The 14,542-nt window shown below is 46.3% G+C and overlaps 1 protein-coding gene across 2 annotated transcripts in view; it reads left to right on the top strand.

Moving 5' to 3' along the window:
- Atp6v0a4 (ATPase H+ transporting V0 subunit a4) overlaps positions 1 to 14,542 on the top strand; it is an 86,429-nt gene that overhangs the window by 39,859 nt on the left and 32,028 nt on the right. For both annotated transcript variants that reach the window (XM_060380205.1, XM_060380206.1), the window contains exons 5-10: positions 2,624 to 2,749; positions 3,281 to 3,375; positions 4,967 to 5,093; positions 8,231 to 8,313; positions 8,986 to 9,079; positions 12,023 to 12,235. In XM_060380205.1, the coding sequence (XP_060236188.1) occupies positions 2,624 to 2,749; positions 3,281 to 3,375; positions 4,967 to 5,093; positions 8,231 to 8,313; positions 8,986 to 9,079; positions 12,023 to 12,235 (738 nt within the window). The remainder of the gene's footprint in view (positions 1 to 2,623; positions 2,750 to 3,280; positions 3,376 to 4,966; positions 5,094 to 8,230; positions 8,314 to 8,985; positions 9,080 to 12,022; positions 12,236 to 14,542) is intronic.

The following is a 14,542-nucleotide window of genomic DNA, read 5'->3' as shown; positions in this document are numbered from 1 at the left end:
CCTGCCTCTGCTCTTTGCTTTACCCGCCCCCTCCCATGGTTGACGGTGGCAGAGATAGCTCAATAGGTAAGGTGCTTGTTGCACAAACAAGGGCCGGAGTTCGATTCCCCACAATTACAGATTAATTAAAGATAAAAAAAAGTAAGCTAGACGTGGTGGTACATGTTTGCAATCCCAACATCGAGGAAGCAGAGTCAGGTGGATTCTGGAGGCCTTGGAGAGACCCCGTCTAAAAAAACAAAACAACACACAAGGTGGGTGGCTTCTGAGGAATAACACCCAGGGCTGATCCCTGGCGTGCACACACACACACATACACACACACACACACACACACACAGCTTAGTATTCTGTGTTTTAAATTTTAACTTGGTTGACTATATTGTTTTTCTTCTGTAACTTTTTTTCTTGTTAATTTAATTTTTTTTTTAATGTGTACGGGTGTTTTGTCTGCATGTATGTTTGAGTACCATGTGCATGCTTGGAGCCGGGAGAGCTCAGAAAAGGGTGTTGGACCCTATGGAATTGGGGTTACAGACAGTTGTTAATCACTGTGTGGGTGCTAGGATTAGAACTCCTGTCCTCCAGAAAAGCAGTCATTGCGCTTGACCACTGAGCCACCTCACCAGCCCCCACTTCTTATTTCTGAGATTTTATATTCCATATTGTCTCATGTTTCTGAAGTCGGTTCATTTCTATGGTTGCAGTGTTTTTGTTACATATAATATGCTTTCTCCATTTAATTAAAATTATTTTCTGCTGAGCAAAATAGTGCACACCTGTAATCCCAGCACTCAGGAGGCAGAGGCAGGTAGATCTCTGTGAGGTCAAGGCCAGCCTGGTTTACAAAGTGAGTCCATGACAGCCAAGGCTACACAGACAAATCCTGTCTCGAAAAACTAAAAAACAAACAAAAAACTATTTTCTTTTATATGTATGAGTGTTTTGCCTGCATGTGTCTGAGTATGTATGTGAGTGCCCACGGAGCTCAGAAGAGGGCATCAGGTCTCCTGGGATGGCTACAGATGGTTGGTAGACAGTTGTAAGCCTTTGTGTGGGTGTTTGGAATTGAAATCTGGTTTGCTGCAAGAGCAGTAAGGCCTTTAACTGCTAAGACAACTTTCCAGCCCCGTCTACTGCATTTTAAAAGGTCTCTTTAGATAAGTGACTTCCCAGGTTTTTACATTATTTGCTTCATTTGTTGGTTTGTTTTGAGACAGGGCCTCTCTATTATATAGCCCTGGCTGTCCTGGAACTCACTATGTAGACCAGGCTGGCCTCGAGCTCTCAGAGCTCTCTGTGCCTCTACTTCTTGAGTACTGGGATTAAGGGTGTGAAACATCATGCCCAGCTGTTAAATTTCAATATTGCATTTACAAATTGTGTCTGGAATATATACTAGATTCTCTTTTTATGTCTAGCTGACTTTCAGAATTGTTACGTTTATTTGTGTGTCCGCGTGAGTGTGCATGCATGCGAATGTGCACATGCTGTGATGTACATGTAGAAGTCAGGACAAGTGGCGGGAGCTGGTTCTCTCCTTTCACCGTAGGAGCTCCAGGGATGGAACTGGGCTCATCAGGCTCTGCAGCAAGCACCTTTACCTACTGAGCCATCTTGCCGGCCCCCTTACCTACTGAGCCATCTTGCCGGCCCCCTACCTGCTTTCTGGTTTTAGGAAATTGCTGTTTAACCATTTCTTTGTCAGTGGAAGCAGCACCCTCAGTTATCTCTTTGAACATTCTAAAACAAAACTTGAAAGTTGTTTTTCCAGACTATTCTGCAGAAGGTGATTTAACTCCATGTGATTTTTGTGTCCTGATTTGCTGGTGAGTTTTCTCATCAGGTTTCATCACAAACCTACCTTATCCGTGTGTGTGTGTGTGTGTGTGTGTGTACATATGTGTGTGCGCTTGCATTCATTTGAGAAAAGAAATTATGTTTTTGGGTTGGTTCTTTCTTTTTCCTTTTTTTTCCTCACTGTTCTCTGTAGCTCTTTTCTCGTTTGTGTTTGGCTCTTCAGACCCAGGTACAACTGGTGTGTGGGTCAGGGGAGTGGTTTGCAGGAGAAGACACTCACTTTTGCATTTTAACCATCATTACAGTGTGTCTAGGGCAGAGTGAATTCCCACTGTGTAAAATTACTTCCTCTCAGGGGGCTTAAACGTTGGGGTTGTGGCGAGCCAGTTCTGGTAGCACAAGCCTTATTCCCAACACTTGAAAGACAGAGGCAAGCAGATCTCTGTGAGTTCAAGGTCTACAAAGCAAGTCCAGGACAGCCAGGTCTTGATACCCAGAGAAACCCTTTCTTAAAACAAACAAACAAACAAACAAACACCCAAAACACAACAAAAAACAAAAACAGAAAAGGGGGAAGACACATGATCTGTCTAGCACTACTCTGAGTTTTAGCATCCTCCCATTGGATGACACCCTGGGCAGTGGTCATCTGACTTTCATTGCATTGGACAAGAACACTTAACTTGTAGCTGAAGACTGCTCAGCTCAGCTTTTGACACCGGGACTGCCGCTTTGATTTCTAGTTATTGATTGTGGTTAATGCAGAGAAGAAATGTTGTAGCCCTTTTTACCTGGCTTATTTTTTTTTTTCTCCCTTGCACAGACCACTCTGGAGAAATTGGAAGGAGAGTTACAGGAAGCCAACCAGAACCAACAGGCTTTGAAGAAGAGCTTTTTGGAACTGACAGAACTCAAATACCTCCTAAAAAAAACCCAGGACTTTTTTGAGGTGTTTTCTTGGGGAAGAGTTAATAAAGGGCCCTTTCCTCAGAGTCCCAAGTTCCTGTTTTGAAAACTAGCTGGTCTGGAGAAAGAATGAAACACTTTGTTTCTTGTTCCATGGCCAGGCTATCAGTGAAGAGGAGTGTTATTCCCTGTGGAGTAGCACTGATCCTGGTTCAATTGAATGCAAAAATGTTATGGCTGGTTGTGGTGGTGCAAGCCTTCAATCCCAGCACTTGGGAGGCAGAGGCAGGTCTGGTCTATAGGTCAAGTTCCAGGCCAGCCAGGTTGATATAGTGAGACCCTATCTCAATTAAGAAAACAGAAGCATGGCCTGAGAGATGGAGAGTCAGAACAAGGGAGGACAGGGTTTGAGCAGACTTCGGTTTGGGGTGGGAAGGTTGGGGGTGGGACTGCTTGTTCACTTCTGTTGACATTTTGGGAGATTAAAGCTTCTTAGAAACAGGGCAAACCTTGAGGTCTGGGGTCTTCTAAATTAACCTGTGTTCCATGACTGGGTTGGTGTTTTGTCTTTCAGACAGAAGCCAACTTAGCTGAAGATTTCTTTGTTGAAGACACTTCAGGTCTCTTGGAGTTAAGAACCATACCTGCATTCATGGCTGGAAAGTTGGGGTGAGTATCGCTTCATGCCTAAGAGCTGGGTGTGGGTAGGTGCCTGGGCCTCTGACTGATGCCTGGTGTGTGATCAGTCTCCCCGACCGATGAGTCAGTAATGAAGAGCTCCTGGGTGTGGAGCACCCTGTGAGGGAATACAAGACTGCTACGCAGAGATAGACCTGGGAGTAATCTATGAGGCTGGTGAGGTGAGGGAGAGAGAGATCCTCGTTCATGATTATAGTCATGTCTTCAGCTTAGGAAGTACATGTGTATACGGGTCCCAGGAGGGGTAGATGTGGGCTCACTGTTTACATGTGATCCTTCCCTAGCTTTGGAGGTAGATATGTTTATTTTTCCTTTATGTTTGATAAAATACAGTTGGAGTTTTCAAATGACATTAGAAATGACAGAATTGGGCAGGCAAATCAATCCTAAATAAATGATACTAATATGACATGTGATACTCATGAAAATATTTGGCAACTCAACCTGGGATTGTATTCAGTGTTTATGTGAGGTTGGTGAAGTTTAAAATACTATGAACATTGTGGTTGGAGGTCCCTAATTTTTTATTCAGTACATATTTGACAGCCTATTGAAACTTGAAATGGAGCTGAATGTGGTAGCACACACCTTTAATCCCACACTCTGGAGGCATTGGCAGGTGGGTCTCTATGAGTTCAAGAGAAGCCTGGTCTACATAGTGAGCTCCAGGACAGCCAGGGTTATATAGAGAAACCCTGTTTCAAAAAAACATAATTTGAGGGGCTGGAGGATGGCTCAGTGCTTAAGAGCACTGTCTGCTTTTCCAGAGGACCAGGGTTCAATTCCCAGCACCTACAGACAGCTCATAGTTGCCTGTAACTCCAGTTCAATGGATCTGACACCTCACATCAATGCACACAAAATACAATTAAATAAATTATTTAAAAAACCCATAATTTGAAATTGAAAAAAGATAATGTTTTTATAAATATATTACCTGAAGGTAATGCAAGGCTAATGTCATCTAAAGTAATAAACCACTGAAAAGGTACAGTCTGATGACAACGTTAGAAGTTTAGGCTAGCGGTTATTTAAGTATCAGGATACCTGGACACGAATGTATGTCTCTTTTTTTATTTTCTTTCTTTTTTATCTTTTTGAATTTTCAAGACATGGTTTCTCTGTGTAGCTTTAGCTGTCCTGGACTCACTTTGTAGACTAGGCTAGTTTCAAAATCACAGAGACCTATTTGTCTTTGTCTCCCAGAGTGCCGGGATTACAGGTGTGTGCCACTGTGCTTGGCCTAATGTGTGTTTCTTAATATGTTGCTTTAAAAAAAGAAAATCTGTGGAGACCATTGAACATTTACTGACATTGGCTACAATGTCATAGATACCATAGGAATGGTCTATTATATATAATATGCTACATAAAATAACACTATATAATATGTAGCATTATATAGTATATAATGTTATATCTAGTATATATGAATTTCAGAGAAAACAGACATTCCATCAATATGTGGGCAAGTGGGAGGCGGGATGTATGTTTCTCTGTGAGCAGTTCCCATCATCTCTCCTCACAGGCCTCACTGATGTCTCCTCTTCCGACTGTCTAGGTTCACAGCTGGTGTGATCAACAGGGAGAGGATGGCTTCCTTTGAGAGGCTGCTGTGGAGAGTTTGCCGAGGAAATGTGTACTTGAAGTTTAGTGAAATGGACACACTTCTGGAGGATCCAGTGACGGTGGGCGGCTCAGACCTGCAGGAAGGGAGGGCTCTGTGAGCTTCCTGGAGTGCGGCACTGAACACCTCTCATAGCCAGCTAGCATCTGTCTCCTCCCCCACCTCCTCTCTTTCCTCTCTTTCTCTTTCCTTTTCCTTTTCCTTTCTCCTCATTTCTCGCCGCCCCCCCATCCCTTTTAAATTTAGTACATTTGAAAGGTCTATCCAAGGACCAATTCTTCTTAACACATCATAATTGGTTCATTTTCCCAACGGTGTAGGTATCTTGTGTCTAGAAATTTATCATACTAGTACCATGCTGTTAGGGTCCAGAAGAAGCCACACAAACCACTCAAACACCAATCTCATTTACATATGGATGGTTTATTGAATGCAACACCCCAAGACTGACGATGGTCAGGGACACAGTGGACTTGGGAGCCAAACTGTGACGACCAACGTTCTTTAGAGACAGCTTATAAAGGCAAAAGGCACAATTAGCTCACATGGGAGGTAGGAGGGGGGTCGACGACAGTAGGACAGGTAGTTACCTCTGATTCAAGTTCTTTTTGCTAGCTAGATTTAATTTGATTGGTCCCAAGTGGAGTTTATAGTTAGGGCCAGCCGTGCTTATGGTTGGGGAGTTTCTAAAAGTAGCAAGGCCACAGAGCAGGCGGAACATAAATGTAGTTTTTGGTCAGCCTGACCTTGCACAGAGCGCTTTCTCCATGTCAGCAACAAGCTGAGAGGATGTGGCTGTTAGGCCTGAAAGAAAAGGAGCAGACCTCAACAACGTGAGGCCAAATCTGCTTGGAGTCTGTTTCTCAAGCTTCGGTGTGCCCCGGGTTGAAAAGTCACCTGGAACCTATCTGGGCTGGGGTGGAGCCCGAGGGTCTGCACTTCTTACAGCCCCCCGGGGAGGTAGATAGATGCTTGCCGCCTCCAGTCCAGAGGCTTCCGATGAGAAGGCTCTTCCCGCAAGGCTACCGGTTGCTGCTAAGTCCATAAGCTCATTGCTCCCTCCACCCTCTCAATTAATATTTAAGCCCATTTGATCTTTCACTTCAGGAAGCCAAAAGTCTGTAATCTTCCAGATGAAAGGCTAAAAACATTAATCTTAAGTTTCATTTGATCAGGAAAAGTCATAGTTAAAACAAAATAGAAAAGAAGAAAAAAAGACCCATGTTCACCCAGCGAGAAGATGCTAGGATCACCCTTGGCTAGGGCTTATTCATTGCATCTGAGATGTGCCAACCCCAGTGCGGGAAACTCAACCACATAATTTGTGGCAGTGGGGGACTGTGTTCATGCTCTCCTGGGAACAGTTAAAGAAATAAAAAGTACAAAACATACTCTAGTACACCAGTATGCTTTCATTACCTTCTTGTATTGCTTTTCTCAAACCAAGGCAGTTATAATTTTATTTTATTTTTTGTCTTTTCAAGACAGTATTTCTCTGTATAACCCCGACTGTCTGGAACTCAATCTGTAAACCAGGGAGGCCTCAAACTCAGAGATCTGCCTGCCTCTGCCTACTGAGTGCAGTTATAATTTTATATGGAAATTATTTTTCTGTTCTTTCTCACCTAAAATGATAAGAAAATTTCTACCCATAATCATCTTATGCATCCTTTATTCTCTCTCTGTGTGTGTATGTTTTTTGATAGAGTCTCATGCACCTCAGACTGGCTTCAAATTGTCCATGTAGCAGAGACAGGCCTTGAACTTCCAATCTTTCTGCCTGTAGTGCCCAAGTACTGAGATCATAGGCGTGGGCCACCATGCCCTGCTTCTATGATTCTTTTAAATTGTGATATTGAAGTGTCACGTTACACTTAAGTTTTGGCGTGTAGTTGTTATGGTGGGAGAGCATATTTATAAAGGGACTATCTGGAGAAAGAGGGTCACCTGGCAGGTGCCAGGATACCTGATTCTAGTAGATTTAGAGACTAGATAACGTCAAAGATTCAGAAAAAAGACCGGGAGCCTCCATGGGTGGAGGATGTTTGGAAATGGTGTAAAGCAGGTGTTTCCAGAAATCCCGGAACACCCCTAACCTGTTGCTATGAGCAGCTGCCAAGGCGAACATATGCACACTGCTGGGAGGGAGACTCAGTGATGTGACCCTCGGGGTGTACCTCGGGACATTTGTTTCCGCTTACCCTCCCGGCCTTTTGGTGCTGATCGTTTTGAAGCAGTGCATCCCCAGGCTGGCTTTAGCGCAAGACCCTCTTCCTCATCCTTGCTCCTGGATTATGCACGTGGATTTTTACTTCTTAATGAAATAGTTCATTAAGGATCCAGAGAAGGTAGGCTTGCCGACCTGAAGGGTGTGCGACATTTCATGGCACTTCCTGGGCCTGGCACTGGCTTCTCTCCGAAGTGGCACCTAACTCTGGGCCCTGAGTGCTATATGAGTTCATTGCTGTAACCTTCAACAGCGTGTTTTATAGTTTTTCCCTTGTCCCCTCAAATGAAAAACAGCAACAACAGACTGGCAGCACTGTTCCAGTCCATAGTTGGGTCTTTCCAAATAACTTTTGTTTTAGCGCTGCTGAGGGCTGAACCCAGCGCTTTGCACAAGCTAGGGAAGCTTTCAGCCGAGGAGCTACACCCTATTCTGAAACATAGTTTTAGCGGTGGCTTTGTGTTTTGTTTTGTCTGTTTGTTCCTTTGTTTGAGACCGGGTCTCACTACTTAGCCCCGACTGGCCTAAAACTTAAGTTCCTCCCAAGTGCTGGGATTAAAGGTGTGTGCCACCACGCCCACCCAAGCGGTGTTCCTAAGGGCACCCAGTCAGTAGCTGTGTGAGTCAAAACTTAGTCACAGCATTCCCTTTGTTAAGTATCAAACAGATTATCTGTGCCGTGCAGGTTTTACGGTGCTTCTGATACCCTGGCTAGCTGCTGCTGTGTTGAATCTTGGAACATCCTAGCCTCTCTTGGCGCTATTTTCTTAGGGGTGAGAGCAGAAGCAGAAGCCCAGCTGTGGCCTCCTCGATTACCAAGCACTGAAGCAGTTGCTTTGGGGTCTTCAGGTTTTATAGTTTATGTTCTGCTAGGTATAGCTCAGTGGTAGAGATGGACACAGGGCGTCCATCCCCGACACTGGGAAAGAAAGGAAGGAAGAAAGGAAAATGATTTTTTTCTGACATTCCAGAAAGAAGAAATTAAAAAGAATATATTCATCATATTTTATCAAGGAGAACAGCTCAGGCTGAAAATCAAGAAGATCTGCGACGGGTGAGACACTTGTCACTGTCTGTCACGGAGCTGGGAGCTGGGAGAGAGCTGTGCCGAGCAGCACGCACATGGCTGGGCCCTCTCTGAGGTTAACTGGGATTTTAGAGTAGCCTTCTGATGATCACTTAAAACGATGCCGAGAACACAACCGACTTTCAGTGGTTGTGAACACATGAACACAGAGAAGCTAACTAGCCAGTCACCAGGGTAACGCAAAGTGGAGACACACCTGTTTCTGGCTGTCCTTGCTGCTGTAGTGTGGTGGAAGGGCCCTTGCCTGATATGTGAGAGGCCCTGGATTTGATTCACTGGTTCTGAAAATGTGTGAATAGAAAGGGAGAAAGTCATCACCATGGCCCAGCTGTTCTGTAGAACAATCTTAATTTTACCTATGTTTGTGTGTGTATGTTGTCCTGGGGATTGAACCCAGGACCTCAGTCATGCTAGGAAAGCACCCTTCCCTGGAGGTGTGAAGCTCTGAGCTTGTGTTCCTTCGGTCTGATCAGCCTCCTAAGTGCTGGCGTTATAGGCACAAGGCGCTGAGAATCATCTTCAAATGACCACACAGGAGGCTGTTCAGCCATGTCAGACAGCGATGGCCTCATAGGAAAGAGGATGTAGAAGCTTTTCTGTCATTACTTATGTATGTCCTTTGGATTGTGTTAAACACAGGTTCCGTGCTACCATCTACCCCTGCCCAGAACCTGCAGCTGAGCGCAGAGAGATGCTGGCCAGTGTCAACGTGAGGCTGGAAGACTTAATCACTGTGAGTGAGGGCTCCAGGCCATGAGCTGATGGGGCCTCTGCCCTTTCCATATGAATCCTGTCCCCAGGCCCCTTCCTGGAATGTTTCTTTTGCAATTCTGGTTGGAGCTGTAGCAGATTGCACAACTAGAAAGCAAGGTTCAGTGAGCTGAGGCTGACAGTTCTGCGTGTCTGTCACACGCTGCTCTGCTTAGAATGGACCACAGCCCTAGTTTACCTTCAAGCAGCTGCCCAGATCTGATGAAAGGAGCCCTTTATGGCCGGCCTTTGCCTGATGAGCCCGAAACCGACTCATCAACCAACTGGGAGGAGCAACCAGTTTGTCTGTACTGAAAGGCTGTGCCGATTAATGACTGTAGAAACAGTGAGTCTGGTTTTTCCATGTGAAAGGTCTGTCATCATCCTCAGTGACACCGAGCGAGTCTGAGATTAGGAAATGACAGCACTCTGGTCGTTGAAGTCTGCTGGGCCTCCATCTGGTGACATATTCTGTATGCTTGCTCTCCGTTGTAACTTTCCTCGCCACAGAATTGCTCTGCAGACCACTCTATCCAGTGCTGTATTTATGGGCCACAGGTGGCTGCTGAGATCTTAAAACATGGCTAGTGACACCAAGGGACGGAATTTTGATTGCTATTCAAATTTTGTGCACACACATATGTATATGTGCACATATGTAGAAGCCAGAGGAGGATTTCAATTTCAGATATTATCTTCAGGAATGTCACCCACCTTCATTGAGACAGGGTCCCTGATTTTACCAGTGCTCGCCAGTTAGGGGGGCTGACTGGCCAGCAAGCCTCACCGCCCCTCTGCCTCTACCTTCCAAGCCTTGGATTACTAGCATATACCACAGTGCCCAGGTTCTAGGATTGAACTCACGTTGCCATGTTTGCAAGGCAAGCGCTTTATTGACTGAGTCAGTGGCCCAGACCACTCTTTTATTTTTATTGAATTTAAATTTTTGAAATTGCACATGGCTACTGGATAGGCCAGGGCGATTGAAATCCTCAGTGTGCAGGTTTAGAAATTAGGTTTTATTTGTCCGTTTTTGAGACCAGGTCTTGCCGTGTAGCCCTAGCGGGGCTGCTACTTGTTACACGATCCAGGCTTGTCTTGAACTGTCAGTCCTCCTGCTTCAGCCCCAGTGCTGAACACACACCATTTACAGGTGTATGTCAGCACACCTGGCACAAGCATGTTTTACAGCCTTCGGCTGGCAGACACTATTACCATCCCAGAATATCTGTGTTTAATTTGTTTAATTCTCTCTATTCCTTTTTAGCCACTGTCCCAGCAGCGGTTCCCCTCAGGTGATTTCCTTCATGAAAATACTCTGTGGTAGGCCTCAGGAATGCCTCGTGAGGAGAGTGGGGAAGAAAGAAGGCTGACCTTGCTCATGCGTAGTGGGGCTTGGGCAGTTGTCAGGGATCTGGGCGAGTTCTGATTGGCCAGATTCTCCCCTTCTGTTCAGTCACAGCCAAGGATGAATGTGAGACCCCACCCAGTATCTGGCAGCTCCTTCTGGCAGTGATCTTGTAAGACAAGTAGTGGCAGCAGGCGTGTGTAGTTATGGGTTCAAGTGACTAGTAGCCAGGAGATCCTCTCCTGGAGCCCATTCAGAGTTCCTATGCTAGGATTCAGTCCTACCTAGAGCAGGGTTCTTAAACAAAAACAAAAACAAAACATTTGTGTGTGTATGTGTGTGTGCATATGTGTGTTTGTATGTATGTGTTCATTTGTATGTGTGTGTGTATGCATGTATGTGTGTTTGTGCATATAGGCACAGGTTTTATGGCATGTGGAGGTCAGAAGACAACTTGTGAAAGTGGGTTCTTTCCACCACGTAGGTCCTGGGAATCAAACAATCAAATGCAGGCTTGGCTCTACACACTGAGCCATCTCTCTGGCTTGTAGGCATTTCTTTCCTGGAGAGTGCGTTGTGTTCTTGTTAGGGTGACTGTTGCTGTAAAGTTTGTGAGTTTCATCTGTGCCAAGGTGGGCTTATTTCCTGGTAATCCTCAGGCTGAGTTACATTACACCCTTAAGTGACCTTTCAGGCCACATGTGCAGGCCTGTGTATTATAGGTATTATTATTACTTTTTTTAGTTTTTCAAGACAGGGTTTCTCTGTACAGCCCTGACTATCCTGGAACTCTATAGACCAGGCTAGCCTCAAACTCACAGAGATCCACCTCCCTCTGCCTCCCAAGCACTGGGATTAAAGGCATGTGCCACCACTGCCTGGAGTATAGGTCTTACACTTATGTTTTTTATAGTATGCCGCAATAGCCATATGAAAGGTTCCTGAAAAAGACAGCCCTATTTTATCTGTCAAAACATGAAATCTAATTCCATCAGATGAATTGTGCCAAACTGCCCATTCATGAATTCACTTAGTGTTTATGGGAGGGATTATTATGGGGACTGTTTTTGGTCTGCTTTGGCTAGGTTCAAGTACAGGCATTGCTCCTCATACACACAGTTCTTTCTGGAGGCCAGAGGTCTAAAATCAAGGTGCCACCTAGCTGGAATCTTGTTACGGAGGCTGAGGGGAGGAACCTTCCTATCTCACTCAGTATCTGGTGGCCACTGGCAGTGTGATGCCTTTGGCTAATCGGTACACCATTGCCATCATTGCCATGGTTCTGCCAGTGTACTTGCTGTGTGCCTTGCTCTCTAGAGCGAGGGTCACCTTAATTCAGTATGGCCTCATCTTAATTTGACACACAGTTCATCCCAGAGCAATAGCACGAGAAAAATCTTAGAGGGAAAGAATAATGTGGTGTTTGCCCTAGGTTCCAACCTTGAGTAGGGGACGCAACCTGATCACATGCTCTTTCCAGGGCAGGGGCAGCCACTATGGCAGATAAACCCCTATTTTTGCCACTGTGTTAAATATCCCACGAATGTTCATTGTTTTTCTGGTTTTGATTTTGTCCAGGTCATTACACAAACAGACTCTCACCGCCAGCGCCTACTACAGGAAGCAGCTGCCAACTGGCACTCCTGGGTCATCAAGGTACAGAAGATGAAGGCCGTCTACCATGTCCTGAACATGTGTAACATTGACATCACCCAGCAGTGCATCATCGCTGAGATCTGGTTCCCAGTAGCGGACACCAGGCACATTAAGAAGGCCCTGGAGCAAGGCATGGTGAGTGGCGGGGCTACTGAGGATGGGTGGCAAATCACATCCGGCCTCCTCAACCCCTGTTTGTCCTCTCTGGGGTTGTGAACTTCCTAAGTGGCTTTGTGGTTGGATTGTCGCCATCTTGTACCTTCAGTACAGTTTTTAAAAAATTGAGACAGTATTTCACTTGTTTTTGACTAGTCTCAGAGTCTCTATGTAGCTGAGGATGACCTTGAACTTCTGACTCCAGGCATGCATTACTGCCCCTGATTTATACAGGGCTGGAGGCTTAGGACATGCCAGGCAAGCACTCTACCATCTGAGCTATGCCCCCAGCTGCCTTTTTTTTTCAGTTTTTAACTCAGTGCAAAGGACAGAAGAGAAACTTTCTTCTTTTTATCAGCAACTGAAGAAACTGGCACCGTTCCTTTGATCTTCACAGAGCAAGCAGTGAGTGCTCGCGTGCTGCCACTCTGCCAGCTGTTGTCATAGGTATCACATTATGACCACAGGTGCTGCCTGTCACCATACAGAGGCCCAGGCTGGCTAGGGAGACAAACGCAAGCAAGCCCATGCATGTTCTAAAGAGCGCCAAGGCACAGGTCGCCCAGCATGCCAGCCACAGCATGCCGGCCGCAGCACTGAGCACACGCATGACATTTACTTACCAACCTCTCGTTCTTCTGCTGCATGTTCACAGGGCACGGTGCATCCCGAGCCACCTGTATAGACACAGCCCTGACCCAACAGACTTTCTAGAAAGAGATATGGCAAGGCACATGCCCCTGCAAATGTGCTCTCAGGCAGCTGTGAATGGTGGGTGAGGAAAATGAGGGACGCCATGGGAGAGAAACTGGTTCTAACCCCCTGTTGTCCTCATGGATGAAAGAGAGTGAGCCCCAGCCCAGAAGGTGCCTGAGGGCTGACACTTGCTACTGGATAGCTGAGAATTATAGTAATACCACCCGAGCCCAGGCAGGAAGATGCCAGAGTGGACCCACAAGACCAGAGTGAACCAGGAGCGGGAGTGGGCTCTGTGGTGTCAGGGGGTGGACTGACTGGTTCCTGCTTGAGAATGTTGTACACTCGCTTGGGTTGTTGCATGGGGTAGCGGGGTGAACTGCATTGGGTTGAGGATTGGGTGGAGGGGGCTGGTCTGACTGAGAGGGAACGAGCTGGCACATGGGAAGACTTCTGCCAGGCACGTGGCTAGGCAGGTGGTACGTCTGGTAAGAGGAGGGGGACTCACTGCGGAGGGGACACAGGCCCCCCTGAGCAGGTGACAATCAGAGCAGATGCTGCTGAGTAACCCGGAAATCCTGTGAGGTAAAGCTTCCAGGCTGAGTGGGCTATAAAAATGGCCAGTGTGGTGGGAGCCGCCATATTCCTGCTGAAGGAAACTGAGGCATGGAGAACAATAGTAAATCAGAGTCAGGGCCTCAGTGCACGGGGAGTTTTTGTCACCTCAAGCTGCATTCCCAAACTACACCGAGAGGCATTTTAAAATCATGCATTTTCCTCGGATGGGACAGAGCAGGTTGCTTTCTGGAGGAACCATGTGGCAGAATGCTCATGAGCAGAAAAGGGGCAACTTGGGGGGCAGAATGGCAGTGGAAAAAGATCCCGAGAGGCCCTCATAACCATATGGGGGGTGGAATAAAACATTTATTAATTTGTGAGTGTGTGGGTGTGTGCCTGTGGAGGTCAGAGGGCAACTTGTCTGAGTCGACTCGCTCCCTCCCCCGTGTCCAGTCCAGGAACTGAACTCAGGTCATCAGGTTTGGTGGTAAGCACCCTTATTTACTGAGCCAGTTAGTGGCCAAGGGGCACAATGTTAGTCTATCCCAGAGTGGCCTGGTCCATTCTGTATTTTAGAAGCGTTTTCACTGCAGGTTGGGAAGAGTTGGGCCACCAGAGAAGTGCCACAATACTGGGGTTAAAATTGAACACACAATACAGCAGAGCTGCTGGGTATGGTGGCCTATGCTAGTCATCCCAGCACTTGGGAAGCAGAAGTAGGTGCATCTCTGAGTTCAAGGCCACCTGGTCTATAGAGTAAGTTCAAAGACAGCCAGGGCTAAAGACAGAGAAACCCTGTCTGGAAAAACAAAACAAGGTAACAAATAGAATACAGAGGAGTGGTAGCTCATGCCTATAACCCCACCACTCAGAAGGTAGAGGCAGAAGGATCTGAAGTTCAAGGTCATGCCTGAGTACTAGCTATTTCAAGTCCAGCCTTGGGAGACGAGACCCGTCTCAGTGTAGTCATCCTGTGTCGTAAGAAGGCTAAGCTTCCTACAAGGCTGGCTAGAGCAGTTTCTTCAGCCCCCG

This window comes from Meriones unguiculatus, chromosome 3 (genome assembly GCF_030254825.1).
Source record: "Meriones unguiculatus strain TT.TT164.6M chromosome 3, Bangor_MerUng_6.1, whole genome shotgun sequence".
NCBI classification, from domain to species: Eukaryota; Metazoa; Chordata; class Mammalia; order Rodentia; family Muridae; genus Meriones; species Meriones unguiculatus.
Note: the sequence above shows the minus strand (reverse complement) of the source record. Positions and strands in the feature narration are given on the sequence as shown.